At 37.3% G+C, this 27,517-nt stretch overlaps 1 protein-coding gene across 14 annotated transcripts in view; it reads right to left on the reverse strand.

Annotated features, from left to right (window-relative positions):
• plekha7b (pleckstrin homology domain containing, family A member 7b) overlaps positions 1-27,517 on the reverse strand; it is a 135,048-nt gene that overhangs the window by 74,015 nt on the left and 33,516 nt on the right. Inside the window, exon 1 of one of the 14 annotated variants that reach the window (XM_066700923.1) lies at positions 21,082-21,574. The exons of the other annotated variants lie outside the window; for them this stretch is intronic. Coding sequence (XP_066557020.1) covers positions 21,082-21,152 — 71 coding nt within the window. The 5' untranslated portion in view covers positions 21,153-21,574. Of the gene's footprint in view, positions 1-21,081; positions 21,575-27,517 lie in introns of those variants that run through there. 14 annotated transcript variants of the gene reach the window in all.

Genomic DNA, 27,517 nt, shown 5'->3' on the forward strand with positions numbered 1-27,517 from the left:
TATGCCCAGGGCGTAACTTATTGCTTTAAAAATGTCCCCAATGCACTGCAGGAACTCCTTGCTCTAAACATTTCTTGGAATATTTATATCAATTTGGAAATAATAGAAATGTGGATTAAATTCAGTTGGACAATTGTGGAGAAAACCTATTAAATTGTGTAGGAATTTCAGGGGGAGACAAAATAATCCTTTTCTTATTTTTCCTGGAGGAAAATGTAGAAAATAAATAAATATTCATATAAAATCTATAGCCTAATGTACATTATTCTATTAGTACCACATTCATTTAACCTCTGTTCCTTCTTTAGTCTGTTCCTGAAGGGAAGAATATAATAAAAATATGAACATTGAAATAGGCGAATTTCAAAAGTAACTCTTAGCTCCAGAGAAGAATGAGTCTTCTTTATCATTACAGTTTAACGAATAGACATGCTCAGACCCACAGTACTGCACAGAATCACTTTTATAGATGTGTTATTTTTATTTTATTTAATATAGATTTTGGATTAATGTTCAACTCGAATATTTTATTTAGATACTGAAAAATAAATGTATAAATATTAACACAGCAGGGGCAAAGATCTGTCTGATCCTCCATTCCTCTTTGCAAGCAATCAGTTCACTCTTCCACATATTTCAAACAAGATAAACCATTTACTGTTTATCTCAATTTAGCTGGTTTATCCTGCATCAACGTTTCCATGGTTTCCTGGTATCACAACTTACATATTTGTTAATTTCTGATCAAGCATGTTCACTATCCTCTTGAGGAATGATATATAACACATCATGTTACAGTTACAAAAATACATGTTAAATACTTTCCTCAGTGTGTAGATTTATACAATAAATAACATGAGATTTCTTTACTACATATTAGAAAGACACAGCTGAGGGGGGGACAATTCAATAGGAATTGGAAAAGTGGAAAATCACATTTGTTGTAGAAATCACACTTCAAATAGCTAAAGAAATAGCAAGAACTCTGTTCAGAAGACATTTCTGGAAGGACTAAGCTTCTACTAGTCAAAGCTGATCTTCACGTACTGACACATGTTCATAATCCAATCTACTATAAATATGCTAAGAACATATAATAATTATGATCTCAATGGCTATCTGGGGTATACTATATGTTAACACTGGATTGAGTTCCTTGGTTGGCCCTATTCCCTTTATAACACAGTGTAATAAAAGTTAATTATTTTGTTACAAAGAACCAGTAGCTTTGAGTATAATGCACCCTATGATTTCATGGGTCTTTATTGCCATGTTAGCAGTTCAGTGATCAAATATGTTTAAATAATTAAAGACACATACAAAACAAATGTACAGTTATGTTATTTTAAAAGTTCTTCTGGACAGGGTCAAAGGGCAACACATAGGAGAATTATGTTATCAAATAATACCAAAAATACCCAAAGAACTGAACATTTTATAGTTAAATAACATAAAAACATTAAAATTACCTTATGCAAATAGCAGTAGCAACATGTACAGTGTAAATGCTGTGTTTTGCCAAAGCCTGGTACAGACGCATTGAAAACCAGGCTGAACTATTTATGAACATACATCACCTTGGGTGTGTCTGGAAAAATAAATAACCATAATAAAAAAGCTTCAGTGAAGTCTTGAACTGCAAACAGCATGACCAGGTTCTACACAATTGTTTTTTCTCTTTGATGCTATGCAAACACTGAAATGTTTTTGGTGCTGTGCAGTCTATGTGGCAACACACTGGCATGACAAAATCGCACCTTTAATTGTTCTTTACAGTAGATAAAACTGGTTTATATTTGCAGACAGTTTTCTTTTTAATTCTCAGGCATGTTTGAAATCACAGATCTGAAGCATCAATTAGAGAAAAGCATAGCTTAGTCGTTAAGTGGTGGAACAAATCAATTGAATAGCCTTCCATAATTGAGATTTAAATTTCACTATGGTCACAAGAGATATTACTTTTATCCCAATCTGTAAATGTACATAAATGCACCAACATAAACAAAGCTACATTAATCTGAACTTAACTCAGTTTGAGTTATTTTTTTCCCAGCTTCAATACTTTTAACACAAACAAAACTAAACGACTTTCAAATATACTTCTCTTAAAATCAACCAATGCCACAATGTGTGTTTACAACAAAGTTTAAGTAATCTGGAATAATAGAAAATCAACCAGATCAATGTTGGGTCCTATAAATGACGAAAAATAAATTACACAAACAGAGGCAATTTTATGCCTCACTCTGTCAATTGTGTCTGAAAGCTACTACAATTGACAATACTCTTTAAGACAGTGCTCTCCAGGTACTGACAAACAAAGTCAGCAGTGATTGACAAAGCAGCATTCTTGATACCACTTACCTTTTAAAATATTCATTAAAGTTATGTGTGATAAATACACAAGAAATTCAATTAAATGTACAAAACAATACATGCGAAACATCACATACATGATGGAGGTGAGGATCTTGGAAAAATTTGCGGATAACTCTCATTTCAAAGGCAGGGGGTGGACCTAATGTTCAACTCGGACTCCTGAGGCCGAACAGGGATGCTCCCGACACCGCTGAGAAACACACTGCAATGGGCACTTTTTGATAACACCACTTCAGCCTCTCCCTGAAGGGACCATGTCAGAGGCTACACTTAAATCACATGAAGTGCATCTCAAAAGAAGACTAAAGAAATAAATAGAACAATGGCAGAAAGAAAATTATATAAGTCTCTGAGCCCTACAACATATGCAATTTCATGGTAGGGTGATTTAAGCCCTGCAACCCCATTCCCCAAGATGCTTACTTTGCTAAAACAGCAGAGTGTATTCTTCCATTGGACTTTAAGTTGTGCACAACATCCATCGATTGGGTCTTTGCTGGCACTAGATAGATAAGAAAGGAGTAAATCTCTTGGATCTGCAATCCCTCTCTACTGTATACATACACACACACACACACACACACTTGAATTTGCAAGAAGCCTGCTAAAAAACAATTGTTGCAGAGGTGCAAGCTAGAATTCCAATTCAGACAAAACATGAGTTGAAACGTTCATGTGGAATTAACCTGTTGAAAAATGTCTAGTGATTAAATGTCTAAAGTTACAGAAGCTTGTGTATTGCAGACAAGAAAATTCTCAATATTGTTTCCAAACTGTTCAGTATAAAAAATTAAAATCTCCCCACGATATAAGAATAAATCAAATATTAAACTCATCTGGAGGGGTTTAAAGAAAAAAGATTAAGCTAGTGTTTTAAAACAAAGGGGAATCTCGTATCATTAGGCTGATGGGATTAACCAAAATCAGAAGATCAAACTCATCTCACACAGTGGAGAAGAACCATCACAATGAGGGGGAAATAACTGAATGGTGTGTAATAAACCAAAATCCCTATAGGATTACAGAGAAGAAACAAAACAAAAACAAAACAAAAAAAAACAAAAAAAAAAGATGTCATAGAGGACATAAAATGGACAACAGAGCAATAGGTGTCAAAATGGTGTAGGCCTATCTGGATTTTATTTTATTTTTAAGTACCTTTCGGTGGACTTTGTTAAATCTGTCTTTCCAGTCATATTTTAAAATGAAAATGAAAATGTTAATGGAAAACAACTCGAAAGACCAAGAGACTTTGAATCTGCTGCCACTTCCAATAAAGTCCTCAGAGTGTGCTGGGTATTTTCACAGACAGCTGCCTCTGATGAACACAATATGGCAATGTATTCCTGTAAATTAGAAGTTGACAACAATTTCTGTGTGTATTCTGATAAAGGATAGACTGAATTCCCAGCCTCAGTTGCAACAGTGTTTGGGTGAATGTTTAAGAGAATAAACTGTCTCTCTGCCCTCCGTCTATCAGTGACTCACAGATCAATATGACCTGAGAGGAACAGAGAAAAGCCACAGTTCTAAAACTCCACATTCTTTGACAAGTCCCTGTAGGGTCCTGCATTGAAGGGAGAAAAACTGCAACAAATAAAAATAGAATACATAAATTGCTCTTACTTGCCAAATCTTAAAATCAGAGAAAAAACTAACTATAAAGCAGCTGTGTTTTTAAAGGAAAATCAATCCTGGAATGGTTCAATGCATCAGAAAGCGTCTGGGTCAAATTGAAGGTATGAAGTGTGCTCGTCACGATGGAGCAGATTTGAATGTGCTGTGTCCCACTGAGGGACAGCAGCCTCTGTTGCCTGATGACTGAGCCAAGCATGTGAGGTGCACTGATTCTGAAATACCCAAGTGGCCACATCCCGTTACTGGCAACCACACAGAAACATCTGAAAAGAGAATAGGATCGTAGCTGTTAATGACTTTCCACCGGGCAAATCAGATTAAGGCCATGTTGTGGGAATTCAAAAATTCAAGATGCACCGCAATTGCTGTAATGTCTGTTTTTTAACCCCTACCAACTTCACTGTACTCACATCCTTGAAAGTAATTTGTTGTGCAGCACAAGACGGAAGAAAAGATTTGCGTAGTACAGCCAGGAACAGCGGAATCTATTTAGAATTAAATCACATTTTCAAAGGAAAGACCGATCAATTCAGAACTCTGAAAATGCCAAGCCTACCTAATTGGAAAGCTTTCAATTACAATAACTGATGGTAATTAAATGTAACAATTAAATGTCACATTTTACGAAATAGGAATTTGAGCACATAAGATTACTGTACCATCTTTCAGACATGAATGGCAGACTTTTCTGCCTCAAATAGTTAATGATCACGGGGCGCACTTATGTGGAGCTAGTCAAATAAAATAATAAAGAAAAACGTAATGTGGTTTATGAGACTAACATTAAATCTCCTTTTATTTTTTTTTCTTCCTTCTCACAAACAAACAAAAGTACAAATACAGAGAGCAATTAGCTCGGAGTCTGAGGAGGCAGTAAATTCAATTCTCATGCCCCAATTAGATGCTCCATCTTGATTGTAGCTTGTTTGCAGAGTAATTGAGAGATATGATATGGAATAATTGTGTGTGGCTAAGCAACAGAAAGGGCCTTGCCATCACAAGTGTTATTGGAACGAGGTGGTTTTGGTTTCAGCTCACAGGTAGTTTTGAACTACCTCTGCCTGCCCATATACTCATGTAACACCACTATGCTTCCCACATAGATTAAAGCAATTGTGAACAATGTCAGGAAATACCAAGCTGACCTGCAGTTGTGCAACATAAGGAAATATTTATTGTTCAACAAGTTTTGTCTTTTAAAGAAATCTAATAAAACAAACATTCCTACACAGGCAGTGCATCACATGTGTCTATACGTTTTAATACATTTTCTAAAGTATCCTGTGCAACACAACTCAGTAAGTCAGTTCCTCAAGTGCACCAAAAAACAAATGTAAATCAGGTCGACATAATTAACATAAATAGCAAGGATACGCACATGCTCTCACAACAGTTCTGGAAAAAAACAATTTAAGGGAAGGTTTTATTTGCAGAGCTTCTCTCTTAACGATCATTATGAAAATAGGTTTTTATAAAATATGCTGAAAGCAAAATGATTATTAGCTTTTCAATCATCTGCTGCAGCTCACATTTAACTGACCTCAGATAAGTTGCTAGGTTAGGGTATACATTTAAAAATAATAAAAACATTGGTAAGTAAAGCGCACACATTTAGAAAAAAGATAAATCGAAATATATGTTGCATGTTAAAATATCAACTACTTTAACTGATTTCTAACAAAAAGCATATGCCTAAGCACAATTAATTGAATGTGCTTACAGCCCCCAAATACACACCAAAAGTTATTGACAATTTCTTCCCACCTTGTTTTATTTATTTTTCCTTCATTAAACAACTGTACACTGCAGTGTATGGGGGTACAGTGAAAAGATGGGGGAGGATACATGTGGATCCAAGTACATCTGTTGTGCAAATCCATTCCACATGTCAAAATATACCCTTTCCTTTGCTGGGCACTAGTCCTGTGCTGTTATTACTGCTCTCCATGCAAGTGTAGCCTGAGATAGATGTCAGCCAGTCCATCAGTAAAGCCACCACCTGCCATTGCAGCCCCGTCAGAGAAAAAACACTAGGCCATGCATCTCCCTAACTGCAGTCAGGATTTATGCATCCTGAAACAAAAACACTGCGCTGTCCGCATTAGAGTGAAATTGGGATGTAATGGGAGTGGTAATTCAAATGGATGTGAATTCTGCATCTCTGAAATAAGCTAGAGATGCTGTGTGACAGGCTGGGTCAATAGAAAAATAAATGTACACAAAAGGCCCTGCATTACTTATATAGGAGCTTTTGGTTCAAGTTCATAGCTGTTTGACCATTGTCATTCTGGGATCACATCAAGCCAACTGGCCTTCCTAACAAGTAAGTTAATTTTGATTTCGCAAAACTGCTTGGTCAATCAAGGGAGCCTGAAAAGCTAGATCACACTGAGTGATCAGACCAAAAAAAATCACTGTTTGGTTATGTTACACAATGCATGGAAACTACGAAATTAGAAAAATAATCTTGTATTTTCTCTTCAAAGTAAAAACACAACAACAATAAAACACTACAGCTGTCAGGAGAAAAGTTTGACAGGAATTTAAATAGATTTTTACAGCCACGGAAACCCTCAAGGGACCATCTCCTGCTCCACCACTCCCAAAAACAGTACATTTTCCAACAGCAGGAAGAACAAATCTTTGGAAGACGAGAGGAGCATTTGAAAGCCCAGTGGACGTGACTAGACGCTCAGCTACTGTTACGATTCCAACATGCTCCTTCAAAGAACTGACAATAATAATATTTTTAAAAAATGACAACAGTAGATTGAACCAACTAGTTTCTACTTAAACTTCGGACACTTTCAAGCTCCGGATGGATCCTTGGAATTCTGAAACTGTCAGAAGTCACTTTTCCTGCCATCAGCTTCTGAGTCATGTTTTATTGTGGGAGCCCGAATGAGCACGAACAAAAACAACAATAGTTTGACTGGAAATTCCTCACAGGTCACAGACTTCTCTTCATAGCCTCATCTCCACTCTCTGAAGCAAGCAAGGTATTGCCCACAAACAATCTCTCATGTCTGCCAGCTACCATTCATTGCCATGTAAAATGTTTAATCTTTTCACAAGACACAGCTGGTTTAATGTCCCTATTTGTTGTAGCAGGAGCCGTGCAGGTGATGCATATCAAATTATGATTGCATAAAAACTAAAATGAGTATTCGTTGTCCAGCACGTGTTTTCAGCAATGTACTTCTAAGTAGTTTTTCTTTTTCTATCTCATGTGGCTTAATGCCAAACACAGTCTTATGCATAATACTTTTTGTGAGCCAGCCTCTCTCTATCTAAAAGTAATCCACTTTGCCAATTCATGCAAGTCTGGAATATTTTCTGTGTAGCGAGGACAAAATGTATTAGCGGATTAAAATGACAGAGTAATGTACGATCATATTAAAATACAAAAAGATTGTTTGTTTGTTTTTCTATCTTGGTGACCTTCAGGAGATTATGAGAGACAAGCTCAATACATTGTGATTTACAATGATATTGTCACATTACTCAAACCCTGGGACAGTAAATCAACAGTAATAAAAATGAATAACTCGAGGGGGATCAGAGCAGACTTTAATTGTTTTCTTCGTGTTAAGTAGTCGGCCCAAGAACAATACAGCATTCTTTGAAAATACTTCAGCATTCCAGTCCTCACACCCACAGAAGATTCTTGAGATAATCAGCCCGTTTGCCTACAACCCTTTCCTTATTCACTTAAGACTCGTCTAAAATAAAATTCGTTACCACTTTCCTTGTTTATGCACTACAAACTAGACGTATCAGCCAGCTGTTTGTACATGGGAGGGATTTCACAATTAAACTCTCAATAACAAGGCACTTCGGTTAGTGGAGGAGGAAGTTGGAAGACCACGAAATTTGAGGGAAATGGTTTTAATCACTATGACTAAAAGTCAGCCTTCTACATTATATTTCGCAAAACTAAGATTTTGGTTTCCTCTGAGAAGAAAGCTCCATCCAACAGGATATGTTCATACTTAAGTCAGAATCTTCATAGATATCTTTTTGACTTCTCACTGGGATGAAGCATGTAATAGCATGTAATAAACAATGTTTAATAAAGTAGATTGATTAGTGATTAACATTGTTTCAAATTAATGCTGTACATATGTGCTGTTCACTAAAAATATATATAATAATAGCTGGCAAGATTACATCAACAAGATCTTGTTAGTTGGTACTTTATCTTAAACTCCAGCCCTGTAATCCAGCACTCCAGCTCATAAGGGATTTTATATTTACATTCAAGAGTCTCACGACTATGATCAAGACTCCCAACGCATCTCAGAGGCACAGTTTTAACTCCAGGTACCAGCTTCCACACTATAAGCATACCCACGTACTAGGGACTCCTCTCTAAAAAGGCAGGATTGTCATTATATGGAGGCGCATGTGAAAGACGCATCCGACCATAACATTCACTCAGTCAGTCATGTAAAGCTGACAATTTAGAGCATGCTTTTCCCAGAACACACTTCTGATGAAAACTGAGCTTTAAGTGAGTTTAAAAAAAAAAAAAAAAAATACAAGAAAAGATTTTGGTTCCCGAAAGCCTGTCAAATTTTATACAAACACACAGACCTTATCAGTCACCAGTGGGTAATAAATGTGATAACTCTATGGAGTGTGACAGCTACACATCTTGGGCAATTTTAACCTCCGTATGGCCCTCTTGCTGCCAGCCCTTCCCGGCCCCCCGGTTGATGACACACAGCATCAGCTCAAGACTACCAGGTGTTCTCCGAAGCTAGAGGCAATCAAACGACTTCCTCCAAGCTTTGTTCTGCACCTTTTTGACCAGACATTCGGTTTAATCTCAGTAACAGTCGAGGTTGTTAAAAACACTTCCATTCAGAGATGTCCCCCTTCACACCAACTTCTCAGAGGCCCCTCACAGAACAGTTGTAATTCTACAAAAACTATTATGATTTAACTGCTTTTCAGTCCCTGGCAGTTTGACATTATTCTGTCACAGTGAATGAGCTGAAATGGATAGGGGTGTTGAAATTGTACTTTTATTTTTATTTTTGTTACAAATACCTTTGCTTAACACAGAATAAGAGCATCTGAAAATCAAAAACAAGGATAGTTGTTTTTACAGGTGAATATAATTGCCTAAAGAAAAGTATTATACAATTTACTGGAATTCAGATTCACATATTGTAGCAACTTATAAAGAAGTGATGCAAATCTAAGCAGTATTCATGGATCAAGTTAAAGGTGGTGATGCGTCTGCCAAATTTCAAACCTTCCTGTCAGTAGAATTGTCAGGAAGTCTATAAAGGATTATACTTTAATTGTAGTAGAACGGGAAAATAAACATCCTGTATCCTCCCCAATTACAGTACAGTCCAAGAAGGAGAGCTCATTTTTATAGCTGTATAGCTTCAACCTTCTCATATACAGTACTGTGCAAAAGTTTTAGGCAGGCATTGAAAAAATGCTGTAAAGTAAGAATACTTTCAATAATAAACATGTTAAAAGATTATATTTAGCAATTAACTAAACGCAAAGTTAGTGAACAGAAGACAAATCTAAATCAAATCCATATTTGGTGTGACCACCCTTTGCCTTCAAAACAGCATAAATTCTTCTAGGTACACTCGCACAAAGTCAGGGATTTTGTAGGCATATAGTCAGGTGTATGATTAAACAATTATTCCAAACAGGTGCTAATCAATTCAATATGAAACACAATCATTAAGTGAAACAGAAACATACAGTGGCCCTGAAGTGCAAAACGCAAAAGCAAAAATAAAAAAACAGAATGCAAATGCAAAATGAAAAACGCAAATGCAAAAAAACACAAATGTAAAAAAGTGGCCGCATTATTTCGAAGACCTGTTATGGGGCAAGCTACACGCCCACACAGGACTGAAGTGCTGCCATTGGTAAGCCGTCTGTTCTCTGCTCTGTGCTCTGTGCATGAGAGAAGTGCTTGATTTCAAGTATAAGTGTTAATGCAGGTTATATTAAAAAGGTTAGAAAGTGATGTTAGCCTACTTTAAGTGTATCTTAAAGCAATTGCCATGCACAAGGTGTGTTGGCGAGTTAACAAACAACTAAACACAGATATTAACAGAAATAAGGACTAATTTCACATTAATGAAGAACATCATGCTTTTATTAGCTGAACACTAAAATGTTACAGTTCACACAATACTGCCTGTGCGTATATGGGTCTCTGTGGGTGCGCGAGCGTACATTTAATACATATGAGGACAGTGTTCACTGTAAACACTACAGGGAATACACATACACACATGAAACTAGCCTACAAGACCTACATTTGTCACTCTATACAGTGCACCTCCACTTCTAATTATACTTCCCTGTAAAGAGTTTACAGTCAATAGGGTCATTATATGTATTGTATGTTTTTAATAAATAAGTGAGAGTGACATTCAAAATATTGGTAATTCCAAGGGCCTCTGATTTCCGGGTCTGCATCAATATGTATACTTTAACATATCTTATACGTTTCTCTCATGAACAGAGAGCACAGAGCAGAGAACAGCAAACAGAGACCGCTGACCAACGGCAGCGCTTCAGTCCTGTGCGGGCGTGTAGCTTGCCCATAACAGCAGTGGGCTTCGAAATAATGCGGCTGGGGGATGAAGAGATGGGACACGTTTTCTATTGGTAGGACTCTAGATGACGCAATTCCATAATAAATAAAATAATAAAAATAGTTTTTGTGTTCTTCCTTTTGCATTTGTGTTTCTTTTTTTGCGTTTTTCTTTTTATCAGTTGGGGTTTTCTTTTTGCATTTGTGTTTTGCACTTAATTTTTAGTTTTTGCAGCGCAGAAACAGCTGTATAGGAGGAATAAAACTGGGTGAGGAACAGCGAAACTCAGCTAACAAGGTGAGGTTGCTGAAGACAGTTTACTGTCAAAAGTCAAACACCATGGCAAGACTGAGCACAGCAACAAGACACAAGGTAGTTATACTGCATCAGCAAGGTCTCTCCCAGGCAGAAATTTCAAGTCAGACAGGGGTTTCCAGATGTGCTTTCCAAGCTCTTTTGAAGAAGCACAATAAAATGGGCAACGTTGAGTACAGTAGACGCAGTGGTCGGCCAAGGAAACTTAATGCAGCAGATGAAAGACACATCAGGCTTACTTCCCTTCACAATCTGAAGATGTCTAACAGTGCCATTAGCTCAGTATTGGCAGAAAACAGTGGGACCCTGGTACACCCATCAACTGTCCAGAGAAGTCTGGTCAGAAGTGGCCTTCATGGCAGACTTGTGGCCAAAAAGCCATACCTCTGACGTGGCAACAAGGCCAAGCGAATCAACAATGCACAAAAACGCAGGAACTGCGGTGCAGAAAAATGGCAGCAGGTGCTCTGGACTGACGAGTCAAAATTTGAAATATTTGGCTGTAGCAGAAGGCAGTTTGTTCGCCCAAGGGCTGGAGAGCGGTACACGAATGAGTGTCTGCAGGCAACAGTGAAGCATGGTGGAGGTTCCTTGCAAGTTTGGGGCTGCATTTCTGCAAATGGAATTGGGGATTTGGTCAGAATTAAAGGTCTCCTCAATGCTGAGAAGTACAGGCAGATACTTATCCATCATGCAATATCATCAGGGAGGCATCTGATTGGCCACAAATTAATTCTGCAGTATGACAACGAACCCAAACATACAGCGACAGTCATCAAGAACTTTCTTCAGCATAAAGAAGAACAAGGAGTCCTGGAAGTGATGGTATGGCCCCCACAGAGCCCTGATCTCAACATCGAGTCTGTCTGGGATTACATGGAGAGAGAGAAGCAACTGAGGCTGCCTAATTCCACAGAAGAACTGTGGTTAGTTCTCCAAGATGTTTTGGCCAAACTACCTGCCGAGTTCCTTCAAAAACTGTGTGCTAGTGTACCTACAAGAATTTATGCTGTTTTGAAGGCAAAGGGTGGTCACACCAAATATTGATTTGATTTAGATTTGTCTTCTTTTCACTCACTTTGCATTTAATTGATAAATATAATCTATTAACATGTCTATTTTTGAAAGCATTCTTACTTTACAGCATTGTGTCAAACCTGCCTAAAACTTTTGCACAGTACTGTGTGTGTGTATATATCATATATATATATATATATATATATATATATATATATATATATATATATATAATTTAAATGGGTAAAAAAGCTGTTTAGCCAGAGAGAAATGGCTGTACCAGACACTACATTCTGAGAAGCAACACACTTTTTTATGTCACAAGTATCTGGCATCCACCTTCCATCGTGAAATGAATGGCCGCCCTTCCAATACACACATTACCAATGTTAATATCTAGGTCATTCAGTTGATCTTTGATCCAATCATTTGACGGCAGAACACAAAAACATGTTTTGCATCAAATTACAGGTGAAATTGAAGACAACACTGTGGTGTCCTCCAAATGCATTACTACAAATTTAAAGCCGTTCTAATGCTATCAAAATGTATTTAAGCTGTTACAACAGAGCTACAGAATTAGACAGAAGCTACAGTCTGATCATATTAAGAGCACCCTCCAGGGCACCATATAAACTCAAACACACAAACTCCACGTCTGTGAGGTACAGTTTGCCACATCATGTTTGTCAAGTCTGTAAAGTATCTTAGCACGACTAGATTGGGTCATATATGTAAGGGCTAAATCAAATAAAGTTTTTGATTAATGAATAGTATAAAGTGGCTCCTAATGATAAATTAAACTGCAATACCAATTTGTACTTTGCGATTCATAGGTAAAAGTTTTGATTTTGTCGATACATCAGTCTAGTTACCTGAAAGGCAGTTCATGGATTTACAGTATATTCTGCACTGACCATATTTGTCATATATTCTGTTAAACCTTAAATATGTTAAGCTACATCATTTGTGTTAAGTATAAGTACATTTTCTGGCTTGACACTTTTGCAGTAATAATTCCTGCTAACTCTTCCTTGGCATGGACTGCTGCATAAATTATATTCATAAACTGAATCCATCATGGTTATTCAGGATGTGCTTTAACAACAGCTCACTTTAATGACCAGACTCTAAAGACTCTAAGTCTTTAGAAATGCCATTCATAATTAAACTCCCCATGCATTATATCTACTTCCTCCCTTCATATAAAGTACAGTGAGATAAACCGCTGTCTTCCCATCAGGTCAGAAGGACCCAACATCCAACTGTTTGAATACAGCCTCGATTGTTGTAGGATCTCCAAAAGTCATCTCATCTCTCTACTATCCTGTCTGTTTGTCTTTAAAGTGTGTGCTTCCACAGCAAGATATTCAACTTAATTCTTGCACTTCTGGCTCATGCGAGGTGAGATTGTTTCAATTGAAAAATCAATAGCGTCACCATCAGTGGGGCCTTGAATATTAACAGCCTTGCAGGAATTGTCTGAAACCGATAACAGAAAAGCAAAACACAAAAAAGGTGCTTAGAAGCGATGATTAACGCATGAAGATGCTCTCTCCTTCAGTACTGAAAGCGGCCGGGTATTTCCTCGCACTTCACCCAACCGCTGTGCCACAAGACCAGCGTCTCGTTGGCCATTCTTAATGCTCATGTCGTGACTTACATATCTCCCAGCTCAAGCATATAGGAGAGGGCAGGGAGAATGACATTTGCTCCTGGTGCAGTGACCTGCTAAATTAGGGTGGCTACTAGTGCAGTTAGTAGTACAGTCAGGATTAATTTCCTACATTCTATGTTCATGAGACTTGTATTCTATAATAAGAGGTTACAGAGTAGAATGCTTATTCATGTAATAATCAGGCATACCATCAGAAGGTTGGTCCCCACAGTCCAGTAAGTTGCAAAGAAAACAGTAGGGAGTTAGCTCCAGAATTAGTTTTATTAATATGTAATATGTGGAATAATCTACAAACTAACAAGGAGCTATAGTCACAGTACGGAACTAAATGAAGCATCCACATTTTACACCAGTTTGATTTACCAGTTCCAGAATACCAGGGTATGACTATATTATATATATATATATATATATATATATATATATATATATATATATATATATATATATATATATATATATATATATATATATATTTTTTTTTTTTTTTTTTTTTTTTTTTTTTCAGGGATTAACGTATGTCCAAAATCAGATGTAAATTCAATTTATTTGAATTCAGTCCTTAAAGAATGAGTACTGAGGCTTGTACAAGAAAACCATTTAGAAATAGTGTGAAATTAATTTGATGGGCACCTTTTCTTTTTCCCCAAAGTGCTTTTGAACAGTACTTGTGTATTGAATCACTGCATAAAAATGCCCAACCAGCTACACCCATGATGTCATTAGTTGGGTTTAGATTGTCGTTAATGACATTGCGTCTATTGTGTTTTTATATATTATTATTCCTTCTCACATACAGGCTTTTGCCGTAAATAATTTGTATTCTGAAACCACTAAGGAACAATCGGCATGTTTGTCAGAGAACCCACCAAGCATTCAGATACAGTACAGAAAAAAGTAAATACAAAATAATCCTAATAGTCCATCCTAGAATTAATATTCTAAACCACAAGAAATGGATTCTTCCATATTCAGTAAATACCTAGAGTCATATCAGCAAAGGATTACAAAGCTATTAAGAGTTCTCTTTTTGTAAAGTGTTGTGAAGATGATCCAACTCACTTTTTTTTTTTTTTACCTCCTCCAAGGACTTACTATTAATAAGCTTTATTCTGAACTGAGGCTGCATTTCATTTTTAAAATGGAAAGACTTGACACTATATACAGTGAGGGAAAAAACTATTTGATCCCCTGCTGATTTTGTACATTTGCCCACTGACAAAGAAATGATCAGTCTATAATTTTAATGGTAGGTGTATTTTAAAAGTGAGAGACAGAATAACAACAAAAAAATCCTTAAAAACACATTTCAAAAAAGTTATAAATTGATTTGCATGTTAATGAGGGAAATAAGTATTTGATCCCCTATCAATCAGCAAGATTTCTGGCTCCCAGGTGTCTTTTATACAGGTAACGAGCTGAGATTAGGAGCACTCTCTTAAAGGGAGTGCTCCTAATCTCAGCTCGTTACCTGTATAAAATACACCTGTCCACAGAAGCAATCAATCAATCCGATTCCAAACTTTCCACCATGGCCAAGACCAAAGAGCTGTCCAAGGATGTCAGGGACAAGATTGTAGACCTACACAAGGCTGGAATGGGCTACAAGACCATCGCCAAGCAGCTTGGTGAGAAGGTGACAACAGCTGGTGCGATTAATCGCAAATGGAAGAAACACAAAATAACTGTCAGTCTCCCTCGGTCTGGGGCTCCATGCAAGATCTCACCTCGTGGAGTTTCAATGATCATGAGAACAGTGAGGAATCAGCCCAGAACTACACGGGAGGATCTTGTTAATGATCTCAAGGCAGCTGGGACCATAGTCACCAAGAAAACAATTGGTAACACACTACGCCGTGAAGGACTGAAATCCTGCAGCGCCTGCAAGGTCCCCCTGCTCAAGAAAGCACATGTACAGGCCCGTCTGAAGTTTGCCAATGAACATCTGAATGATTCAGAGGAGAACTAGGTGAAAGTGTTGTGGTCAGATGAGACCAAAATCGAGCTCTTTGGCATCTACTCAGCTCGCCGTGTTTGGAGGAGGAGGAGGAATGACCCCAAGAACACCATCCCCACCGTCAAACATGGAGGTGGAAACATTATGCTTTGGGGGTGTTTTTCTGCTAAGGGGACAGGACAACTGCACCGCATCAAAGGGACGATGGAAGGGGCCATGTACCGTCAAATCTTGGGTGAGAACCTCCTTCCCTCAGCCAGGGCATTGAAAATGGGTCGTGGATGGGTATTCCAGCATGACAATGACCCAAAACACACAGCCAAGGCAACAAAGGAGTGGCTCAAGAAGAAGCACATTAAGGTCCTGGAGTGGCCTAGCCAGTCTCCAGACCTTAATCCCATAGAAAATCTGTGGAGGGAGCTGAAGGTTCGAGTTACCAAACGTCAGCCTTGAAACCTTAATGACTTGGAGAGGATCTGCAAAGAGGAGTGGGACAAAATCCCTCCTGAGATGTGTGCAAACCTGGTGGCAAACTACAAGAAACGTCTGACCTCTGTGATTGCCAACAAGGGTTTTTCCACCAAGTACTAAGTCGAAGGGGTCAAATACTTATTTCCCTCATTAACATGCAAATCAATTTATAACTTTTTTGAAATGTGTTTTTCTGGATTTTTGTGTTGTTATTCGGTCTCTCACTGTTAAAATACACCTACCATTAAAATTATAGACTGATCATTTCTTTGTCAGTGGGCAAATGTACAAAATCAGCAGGGGATCAAATACTTTTTTCCCCTCACTGTATTTCCATCAAACCAATAAGATGCCTAATGGATTATCAGCCCATTGTTGCCAAAACCAAAAATTGTAATCTACAGCCAACCTGCAAATTAATGTTTAGCTATGCAAGAAACACGAAATGCCTAAAATGAATGTCAATCTCATTGTAACTGTAGCCTGCACCATAAATATAATACTTGTACAAACATTTATCTAACAATAACTATTATTCAGAAACTACCCATATGTAACCAAGACCAGTTTTCAAACCTAAACAACTCCAATGATGCATCAGCCTAATCCAAACCCTAATAGACATCAAGCCTATAGTTACAGTGAGGGTTAGGTTTATGCAATGGATCTATAACCCCAACTTCGTTGCTGCTTCTGTACCATGACTGAGTAACCTTTCCACAGACCACCTGAAAGGAGTTTGCTCTAGTTCATTCACATGCATTGAGAAGTTAGATATGGTGATATTGTTGTTGATTTTAAATATTTATAAAACAGCTTTTATTTTAAATAGCACAGACGTGCATATCTGTGCACTTATTTCATGTGTATACAGAGAATTAATCAACAAATTACACAATCATAAAAAAAACATCTGATTTTTTATTTTATTTTATTTTTTGGGGGGGGGGGAGGGGGAGTTGTCAATGGAGTTGTCATCATGCAAAGTGGTGATCTCAGACTACAAGCAGTAGTAATAAGCAAATCCATCTGCTAAGGTATCCCATTAAAGCCACAGAAGCACTGAACCGTCACCACAATTACTGTTTAACTGTAGCTAATTGCACAAAACCTTTGAAATTCACAGCAGTTTCACAAATTAACTTTTCTCCACTGCTAGCCAAGAGCTACTTTTAAAAGATAGCTACTATATTTAGATCAGTTCAAGTATCTATTAGCTAACCGCTCAAAAAGAAGAAAATGCTTAGCCAGAACACAGCAGCAAGATGTATTCAATACCTGCAATTCTGCTTAAAAGTTCATTCCAGCTGAACTGATTCCGATTGGTTCACCTTACAGAGAACAGTGCTCAGCCAATAAGAAGCATTTTGCTCGAGCCCCAAGGGGACCACTCTCAAAATGTCAACAGATTTTATGACTGCGCAGCCATCAGCTTCCAAAGGCACTCACCTCGCTTGGCTTGGCAGTCACTTTCACCCAGAACACTGACTCAGCAGATCAAGGTGCTTAATTAGCAGTTAATCCTGTGGGACGGATCCCCAAATAATGAATATCACTTCCCATGCACTCCTCCTGTGCAGATATTACACTCGACAAACAGTTGAAAGGACACTTAGTTTCCTGTCCTTTGGGATATTCTAACAAACCTGCTAATCCAAACAGTTTTATGGGAGATAAATGGCAAACATCAACAGCAAGAATAAGATAGCTTTTTTCTTAACAAAGAAAGGCATAGTTGGAAATAATAAGCAATGTTAGAAACCGGTATCGAGTCTGTTAGGGGGACTTACTTTATATTTACTCAAAAGAAAATTATTAACTGGATCTTTTTTTTTTCTTCCTTCTCTCTTTTGACAACCATTTCCTTTGTAGACAGGCTACACTGTGTACCTTTCTACCCTGAAAATCTTTCAACGCAGTCTTTTCTTTCTGAGAATAAAATCTACTCAGCACAGAAATATCCCCAGACACGTGATCACATTTAGAATATATATATATTTTTTTTACTACTGTTTTTCTCTAGGCTGTTTATTCTGTCCATTTGTCCCTGCGAGTTCATAGCAGATTTTGGTAAGATTTATTAAAATTCTATTGAATTTATTTATGCATTACAAAGATTACACATTGGTATAAGCTGGCAGTTTTGTAAACCTCAGTAAAAATAAACCGACTGACTGTTCATGAAAATATGAACTGACAACACAGTTAGCCAGTGGTTTCATATCTGTAAACCACATGTCATTAAACAAAAAATATATTGTGCATCTTATTACTGGTACACAACTGATGGGAAAAGCAAGCATGAGTACAATTCCCAGGCATGGAGTCATAGCTGCATTATCATAGCAATCGTTTTAATGTTATTAAAATATGTGCTGCTGTGAAGAAAGTTTAAATGATAAGAAGGAACTGGTAGATAATCAAGTTTCTCTGGTTTCAGAGGTATATTACCCAGCGGAATACAGAAGTTGTAAAATGATTAAAATGTTGATATAAAACCAGGTCACATCTGTTCAGCTTTGTGAAATGCTGTTATCTAATTACAGCTCAAAAGAGAAAAGTTTGGTGTGCTGGAGATATTACGGTACATTTGTACAAATGCTATACGGTTAAAAGCATAAAGTAGGAGTGTGCTAAGCAGTGTGCTTGTGAATGGGAGAAAAGTCTAGCCTAGCCTGGAGGTATTGTAAAGTAACAGATGATCTTACACAAGAGACGTCTGAGCTTGAATTTGAATGCTTGAATGAACTAAGGATTCATCCACAAAAATATGTAGGTAGCTGCATCAATATTCCCAGTAAAATGTGTTGCATTGGTAATTTAAGTTTTTAAAAACAAAAAATGTGCAGTATGAAATGCTGACAACACTTTGACATTTACCTTTTTCAGTAGAGTAGAAAATATATATAAACAAAAGCCGACTATGATGAAGATAAATGAGTCAGCAGCATTATTCTGACGTGTTATTTTAACATTTCAACCCCCACAGATTTCCATCATCCAACATTTCATCTGTTAAGAGTCTCAAATTCCAAATAATTTGTTGTGACATACAACATTATAAAAATAAAAAAAAGTGTTGGCCACAAAACATAATGAAGATGTCAATCAATGTGTTTCCCCAAGGAGAAGCCCATTTTACCTGTAAGTCAGTACGTTTTCCTGTCTTTTTAAAATGCCGATTTCTCTGTATTAAATGTATATGCTCCGTTTAGTCTAATTGTAAAAGTTGATGTTAGTATCAGCTTTCAGATATGCTGTGCATCAACACACACAAATAGATGTAAGGTTTTATGTTCATTCACATTTCCTGAAAATGTTGACATTTTCCCTTTTTCCATGTAATTAAATGTGAAGACTACCTCATCCAAATAATGCTGAAATCAACAGAACCACAGCACAGGAAGTATGCTGTAATATTCTCTTCAATGTATATAGAAAAAGAAAACTTGCAGACGCAGTAGGTCCAATACTAAAAGCATTCTACATCTTGTTTGCCTTCCAATGCTGACATTTTGTTGCCAGTGCTTTTATGTTCAATGCAGTGCACTCTAAATTGCCTGAATTTAGGTTAATACAACTAAATGATCCCCGTATACTGTGAGCATAGAGCTGCACAGCAATAATCCCTCACTTTGCTGGCTCTTATCCCATTGCCTTGTGGTGCATCATTGATGCCCTGCAACTTTATAGTGCACAGTGGCTTGTTGGCTCAGAGAACAAAATCTATAACAGCTTTTCCATAACACTAACACTGTTGAACACTTTGCTAGTCAAATAATACAAGGCTGGCAAAGCAAACAAAAAAGGAACACACACAACAAAACTGAAGAACCTTCATCAATCTAATTAAAGTAACAACACAGCCGAGAAACAGCAGTTTTTTATTTTTCATATAAATGATCTCCTGACTTGCCTGCAATCATTAAGACAAAACATATTACTCCATTACCAAAGCATGTTCGACACCTGACAATGTCTTCCATAAACAACCAATCTGCAGCCATCCGTTTTCTATTCTCGCCAATTGTTACAATGACAGGGCCAGTGTCTTTCACACAGATAGCATCAATAATTCATGCGGGCTCCCAGTCGGATCGCTTTAAATATGTAAGGCTGCAGACGGTGAGTTATTGTACAAACAGTGAGCACAGCAGTGTGCTGCCGCTTCCTTTCCCCTTTCTAGCCGTAATCACTGAGGGCAGGAAGCGTGGGTTCAAATCAACAAAAGACGCTGCATTCCTCAGCCAAGGTGTGCCTGAAAGCCACAGGATTACGCTCCTCAGCTCTGAGCACTGGGAGGCTGTCAAGGCAAAAGTTCACGAAGACACACTGATGACACAGGGTACAAAAAAACAGTACAAGGTCAAGCAGCACACCTGTCCACTATTAGGCAGTTCATTCGCTACTCTTTGGTCAACAAACTAACAAAAATAGACTAAAGAGAAGAAAATAATTTAAAGTTGTATAATCTGAAAATAAAGCATTGAGTTCAAATCGGGTTTAAAACGAGACCAGAAAAGCAGCAGAAAAAAATTAAGCTACACTACTGCCCGAGGGAACTGTAGTCTTTAAAAGGAAATATTTATAACAGCTACTAAATTGCACCTATATCCAATACAAAAAAAAAAAAAAGATAGAGCTGCAGGACTTCATATCATTTAAGACCTTATCCAGGGTTCAACCTGGTGTTATTGCTTTACAACAACATAAAATGTCAGATTCTGGTAAATGTAGCACACACAGTGTTTGTTTGTTGTTTGCACAACAGTGTCTCTGGAGAAGAGTGCTGTAATAACAAGAAGAGGAGCTCATCTGGTCAGCCTGTCTGTTGGATCTATAAACCCGGGTTTACAAGTTACATGAATGAAATTACTAGGCAAGATCAGCAGCATGGTTCACTGTGTGTAATCCCTGGTTTATCTTTTCCACACACAAAACAAATGCTGCAGCACAAATAAGGAGAAGCACAAATTGATTTCAGCCAAACACAGGATTCAAATTGCACAAAAAACTGAAGAGAAAATCAATGATTTACACACCTGTATGGCACATGATAAAAAGGATGCCCAGGATGAGGTAAGTGGTTGGAATAGCCAGGCTGGCTCCACATGTTTGCTGCAGGTCCTTAATCCACTCAGCTGTTTTGCTGCAGACGTGAAGCGAAAGCTGGAGTTTCATTTAAACAGGTTCCCGCTCCCTCGCTCACACACACAGTGCCAGGGAGCGCAGAACACACACACCTGCTCCAAGCACGTTAACAATGCACATCCCACTTTCGCCGAGGAACATCAAGAGAAGCCCAGCCCCGGCTCCCCACACGGCAAGTGCATCTGTCCACAACAAAAGGGATTTCTTCTTATCCTTTTTTTTTCGCCTTTCATCAACAGTTCTCAAAGTCACCACCCTCATGACATCACAATCTTGCAAATGTCAGTCACCACACACCAGCCGATGTCTTCCCCAGCGCAGACGTTTGCTTTTCTCTGGCCTTCCAGCAGAGCCAGAGACGCTTCTCTCCCGCTCTGCCGCTTGCTGACAGGATATGCAGTGCCGAAGAGAGACCTTCTGCCTTAAAACGGCAGCCTAGCTCTGGCAGCTCGCCAGCAGCCTACAAGACTGATTGCAAATGCTGCAAATCCCTCCTATCAGTTAATGAAGATCAAGACAGCAGGTGAAGGATGATTTTAGCCCGTAAGAAGAGACTTCCCTATAGAGCAGATAAAGAATGACTGACCTCTATGCTCCATTCCTCTGTCACGGTATATTCAATATTATTTCTACTCTGCACCAAGCAGTGAAGTGTCAAACTGCTAATGACATTATTGCCTTTGGTTCTAGCAGCAATTCTCCAATTAAGTAATCTCTTGCATTATCGGTTACTTTGCCAGTAACTGAATCTTCCTATTCTCAATGTGTTTGCAGCATGCCTCCAATGTATGCATTGTATTTTATTGTGATTTGTATTTAATTCCTTGATATGAGTGCTGTGTACATTAAAAGGTCAGAATAAGAAAAACTCGGCTGTTATCTCAGAAGCCCCTCTCAGCTTGCCTCATTCACTCAAAACTGCTAATTGAAACACAGACCAACATTTCTTACATTTTACCCCCTTTTAGCACACAGGTACAGTATAATATACAAGTTAACACAGAATAAACAGAATAAACCTTGTTTTATGCCTTTTACTTTACTATTTTGCTATAGCTGACAGATGTCTAGTACCTATATAAAAGTACCTAATAAAGTACTTTGAGTATGGTTAAAAAACTAAATATTGCTCCCCATTCTTTAGAATTCTAGAAGTGTAAGATCCAAAGATAATCAGGGCCTGTATATAGAAAATAGACATCTGTGGATTTGAAAGTGACAGAATGAGTTGATTGCAATGTGAGTTAATCAGCACTAAACAACCATAAAGAGACCAAGATTTGTCTCATTCCATTGCGATACAATGTTGTCCACCGCCCAGCTGTGAAGCACTTGTTCACTTCAAACACACAACAAATCAATTTACAGATTGTGGAAAGAGGGAAAGAAAGAGACAGATGTGTTTGCTTGGTATCAAATTAGGCTATTAACTTCAGTCCATTCCAGTTACCATGTTTAAAGTAATGCTAATCTGACACCAATGGCATACCCAATATCAGTTTAAATAAAGTCTGTTGTGAAAAGCGTAGAACAAGACCATTTGATGCCAAGAACCCTGATTCCCCTAACCAGCTATTGTTGGTATTACAAGGATCTCTCATTATAGCCGTGAATCAGTTTATTGGAGGAACAATATCAGATGCTCAAAGGGCACATATCTTGAAATGCATAAAAATTCATGAAACAGGGGCTCGGTGGCAAAGTCCAATTTCATCATCTCAGAGAGAGGAGAGAAAAAATAAATGAAACGCAAAAAGGGTAGGATTGTTCTGGAACAACACTGAGCTTCACTCACAGTTTAGAACACTCCAAAATAACTGCATCTTATCAAAGCTGTTTTTCGTTTTTGCCATCCCTTGATCCTAGTGCAAACACACATGATTAATTTCCTTCAAACTAATTTCAGCCATAGAACATTTTCATCAAAATGGGCATTCTACAGCTTTCAGCGTCTTTCTCAGTGTTCGATGAATGTAGTTCGATGAATTTTAAACCAATTTCAATAACTCCACTCAGGCAAAGCTCACAGCCGCACAGCTGTTTGCAAAGTTTGTGGGGGGGAATACGTGTCCTGTACATGTTCAAACTGCCATATTTCTGATATTTCAGGAAATGTTAAAACCAGAAAATCCTGTGTTGTATTTTATTGAAGTATGTAAAAGACATGGTCATTTTATGTCTTTTTTTAGGTCTTCTTCTGGCACCATTGTTAATTTCGTTAACGAAAACTATGACAGAAAATAATGGATTAAATTACAGTATTTTGTGAGGCGGCTGGTCAGGGAACTAGGGGTCTAACCATAATCATGCATGCCTTGACTCGGTCATAGCAACTCAGTCCTGCGCAGATCTGCTCTGCTCCACAATGGGATCTGCAGATCTGCGCAACAGAATGCAACCCAATTGTACCCAAGAGTGTTTCGCTTAATGTAGAATGCACTTGATGTGGTTTACTGTATTGTGCTTAACATTAAGTTGATACAGATTGTATGAAGTTAAACACCTGTTCTTGTAATTAGTAAAGTTAGGATATAATTGGTTAACTTATAAGTACAGTAAGCCAAGTTAAGCGCTTACAGCATGAAGCACAATTCACACTTGGCTACAGCATTTTACAGCAGGGCTTTAACAATATGCTTTTAATAGCACTTTAGACATCCAATCTTTTGTGTATCAGCAAGGGAAGTCTTTGAAAACAAAATATTAATGCAAAAGCCATTTAAAATGTGTATACTGTCAGCGAATGTGCGTAGTAGAATATAAAAATACAAATGGGATGATTGTATTTGCATTATGACCTAAATAACACGTGCATAAATGGAAAATGTAAATGCAACTGTGGGATTACATTTGCATTTGAATAAAGTCCACTATATGCTTCCATACTGTTCTTGTAACTCTATTCTTATTACACACATTATAAAGAGAGACTACAAACTTGTGACTTGTGATGAAGTTTACAATACCAGTTAGTGATTTGATTTCAAATACATTTCAAATGTTTATGTTTTGCATCCATCCACTATTTGATGTAAAAATCTGGCATCAGACATAATGCATAATGGTGATAACTGCTGTTGCACCCTTGAGCAAGGTATTTTACCTAGACTGTTCCAGTAAATGCCCAGCTGTATAAATGGGTAAAATGTAAAAAAGAATGTGATATATTGTAACAATTGTAAGGATAAGGGTGTCTACTAAGAAATCAAATAATAATAATGGAAATTCATGGACTAAAATGTGACTAAAATTACACTGACTAAAATGACAGGAGTTTTCATCGACTAATATTAACTAAAACTAATGAAAGATGAAATTACTAAAACCGATGAGCATTTTAGTCAAAACAGTAAGACTAAATCTAAAATAGCTGCCAAAATTAACACTGTCTGGCACTTCATCAGCCTAAATTACTGGATACTTGCACCTATTTGGGTGAGAGAATATGTTTAATATTCAGCTACGGTAAATATTTTCAATTATAGTCAGTATGGTGTTTTAATGTAATGAATGATAATGGTTGTTCAAGAAGAATTCAGGAGTACAGTATGTATATCAAAAGCAAGTTATTGGATATCTTCCCTCCAGACTAAATGAAAACTTCTTTAAATATCTGCTAAAAAGCAAACGAAAAAACTCATGCATGACAGTTCATTTTCATTTTGAAGGAGGGCGAAACATTAACAAGCAAAACAAATGCAGAGTTTGCAATCTGCAACTGGGAGGTGGGTCCATGTTCCAATTTTATTCAGTGAGGTTTTGCAGCAAGTTATTTAAACAGTTTCCTTCTTGATCGCTTGACATATAACAAGGAGTCTGCTTTTCGATTGGGCACTAAGACCTGAAGAACAACATTAAGCAGCTAAATAAGAAATCATATTCACAACCAAGGTATATTGTATATTATAATTGCACCTAAGTCTTGGTCATTGCGTATCAGAAGGACTAGGCAATTAGATATTCCAATCTGTAGCTACACATCATTAACACACAGCAGTCAAACCATCTCACTGAATATAGAACAGCAGCACACACAAAGAAATTGTGTGTGTCATTCAATGCAAGTCATATTAGCATATTGAATACATACACTATTAAACAAATACAAAAGTCAGAACTACTATGCTCAAATTAAGCTTTTTTTTTTCCTTCGTCTCCTTTTCCTAGTCTGTTAACTAGGTACAAACAAATACTAGTCAGATTTACATGTGGATTAAAACCCTTTGTGATTAAGATCATAAAGACTTAATAGAAATAATTTGCCAGTGAAAGTGTCTATCTTTTCAAGTTAACAGTGTCAGAGCAGGCTATATAAATATATTTATATTTTTTAATGTATATATTTATTTTGGTCGGGCTTCAGTTTTACACTCTATTGTCTTAAATTATGTGATTGCAATCCAAAATTCAAAAAATATTTTGCTTCATCAAAGCAAACATTTGAAAATCTTGTTTAAACAGGATTTTTATATTCAAGGCAGTAAATCAGAACAGCAGGGGTCAGCAGTGGGGAAAAACAAGATTGTGAAGAACAATCCATTCCTCCTGCAGTAAAAATACAGAGAACATTGGCTAACAGTAAGTAAGGATTCTTTCTGCTGAAGAATAAAGATCCCCCACAAAATGTCCTGTTATTTATTTTTGAACAAACAGTTTCAATCCAATTCTAATTATAATAAGCCTTCCTTCTACAGCCCAATGTGTACTCAACACTGCAGAAAGCAGGTCTTTAAACACTAAGCACAAAACAAACAGGAAACAGGATTCTAACATTTCATTGGAAACACCAAAAAAAGGATGAGAAAGCACATTTAGGTTTTCTGCACACAATTTCTTAATCTTCCATTAGACCTATACTGAAAATTAATAACTGCACACCAAAATGAACAACATAGCATTAGCATACAACACACTTGTGGCTTGCTGCCATTTCCCCATAACACCAGGTCTTTGTTGGGGCCATTTCATCAACCATTCAAAAAGTGAAGCAGAAAAATAAATATAAAATCAACCAAGAAAAATTAAGGCATTTCATTTTATTAAAGCAGTACTATTTAATTCCTTTTAAATACTTAAAAAGTTTTCCTAAAGCGTTTAATTCTGGGTGGTCTATAGTGTTAGGGGAAGTTAAGGTACATGTTTTATGTATTTCTCAAAGTCTATTCCTGTCATTACTATATGGATCCCAAACCTGGTGTTACCATGGTTGAGACAACATTGTGCGGGGCTAACGCTACATCAAAAGGTACTGCTGGCAGGTAAGCTTCATATTGCTTTAAAGTATCATTATTTTCAAAGAAAGTTTTTTTTTTTTTTTTATTGTTCGCCGTCAGAAACAATTTAACCTATTTCCAAAACAGTGTTTTGAAGTGGGCACGTCAGGTCAGCTTACGGAGATGCACATTTTCTGGAAAAATCAGGCGGAACAAAATACTGTCATAATTCTCAGCCCACACTATAGCAGAGCAATGTATTAATTCAGGCATACCTCACAAAAATGTTTATGAAATTAACTGGGAGGAAAGAAAATTTGATGTAATAAGAGTGGTCAACATGTATTGTTTGGTCATTTGACACAAGACGACTCACATTCTAAAGGTTGCTGTGCAAATGTACATTGACCTGTCAAGGTTTATAATTAAACTTTTGCATAGCACAGTTTTTAAAGCTAGTTATACATTTAAACAAAATAAGATTCAAGACACTGCTTCCTTGCTTTCATTACACTTTTGTTTCCTAAAGTACTTCTCGCGTTTAATGAGACACACTACCTTAACCTTTCGGAAGATCCTTTGAAGGTGCATGTCTCTGTATGAATTATATTTAAAAAATGTATGCTATTCAATCTTATCATACTTTGCTTTTAGTAAATACTTTAGTTTCTAGAAATGACTGGCAGAGCTCTGATAGGATGCACACCGCAGTTTGAGCTTTCATGCCCCTGATAAGCAACGAAGAATAAATTCCAGCTGTCCTTGAACAGAGCCTTCACTCACATCTGGTTAACATCCAGTTAAAAATAAAAAGAGCCCTTGATAAAATATTTCTGGCACGACCATCTATCACCCCCTTAAGAATGGTGAACGGATGAAAAGGACAAGTTGGAGGGCAGTACAGAGAGGGTGCATCTGAAATCTAAAACTCTGTAACCTATTATATAACACAATCAGCAAGTTTGTTTTTATTTTTTCAGGAAAAAAAAAATTCAGGAGAGCAGCCTGTCGGGTTTCTATATAATTCAGACATCCAAAGGCTTGAACACATTACAGAAACCTATAGACTGTGTGTGTGTGGTGTGTGTGCATATATAATCTAATTTGCCTTAAA

Source organism: Amia ocellicauda, chromosome 4, assembly GCF_036373705.1.
Source record: "Amia ocellicauda isolate fAmiCal2 chromosome 4, fAmiCal2.hap1, whole genome shotgun sequence".
NCBI classification, from domain to species: domain Eukaryota; kingdom Metazoa; phylum Chordata; class Actinopteri; order Amiiformes; family Amiidae; genus Amia; species Amia ocellicauda.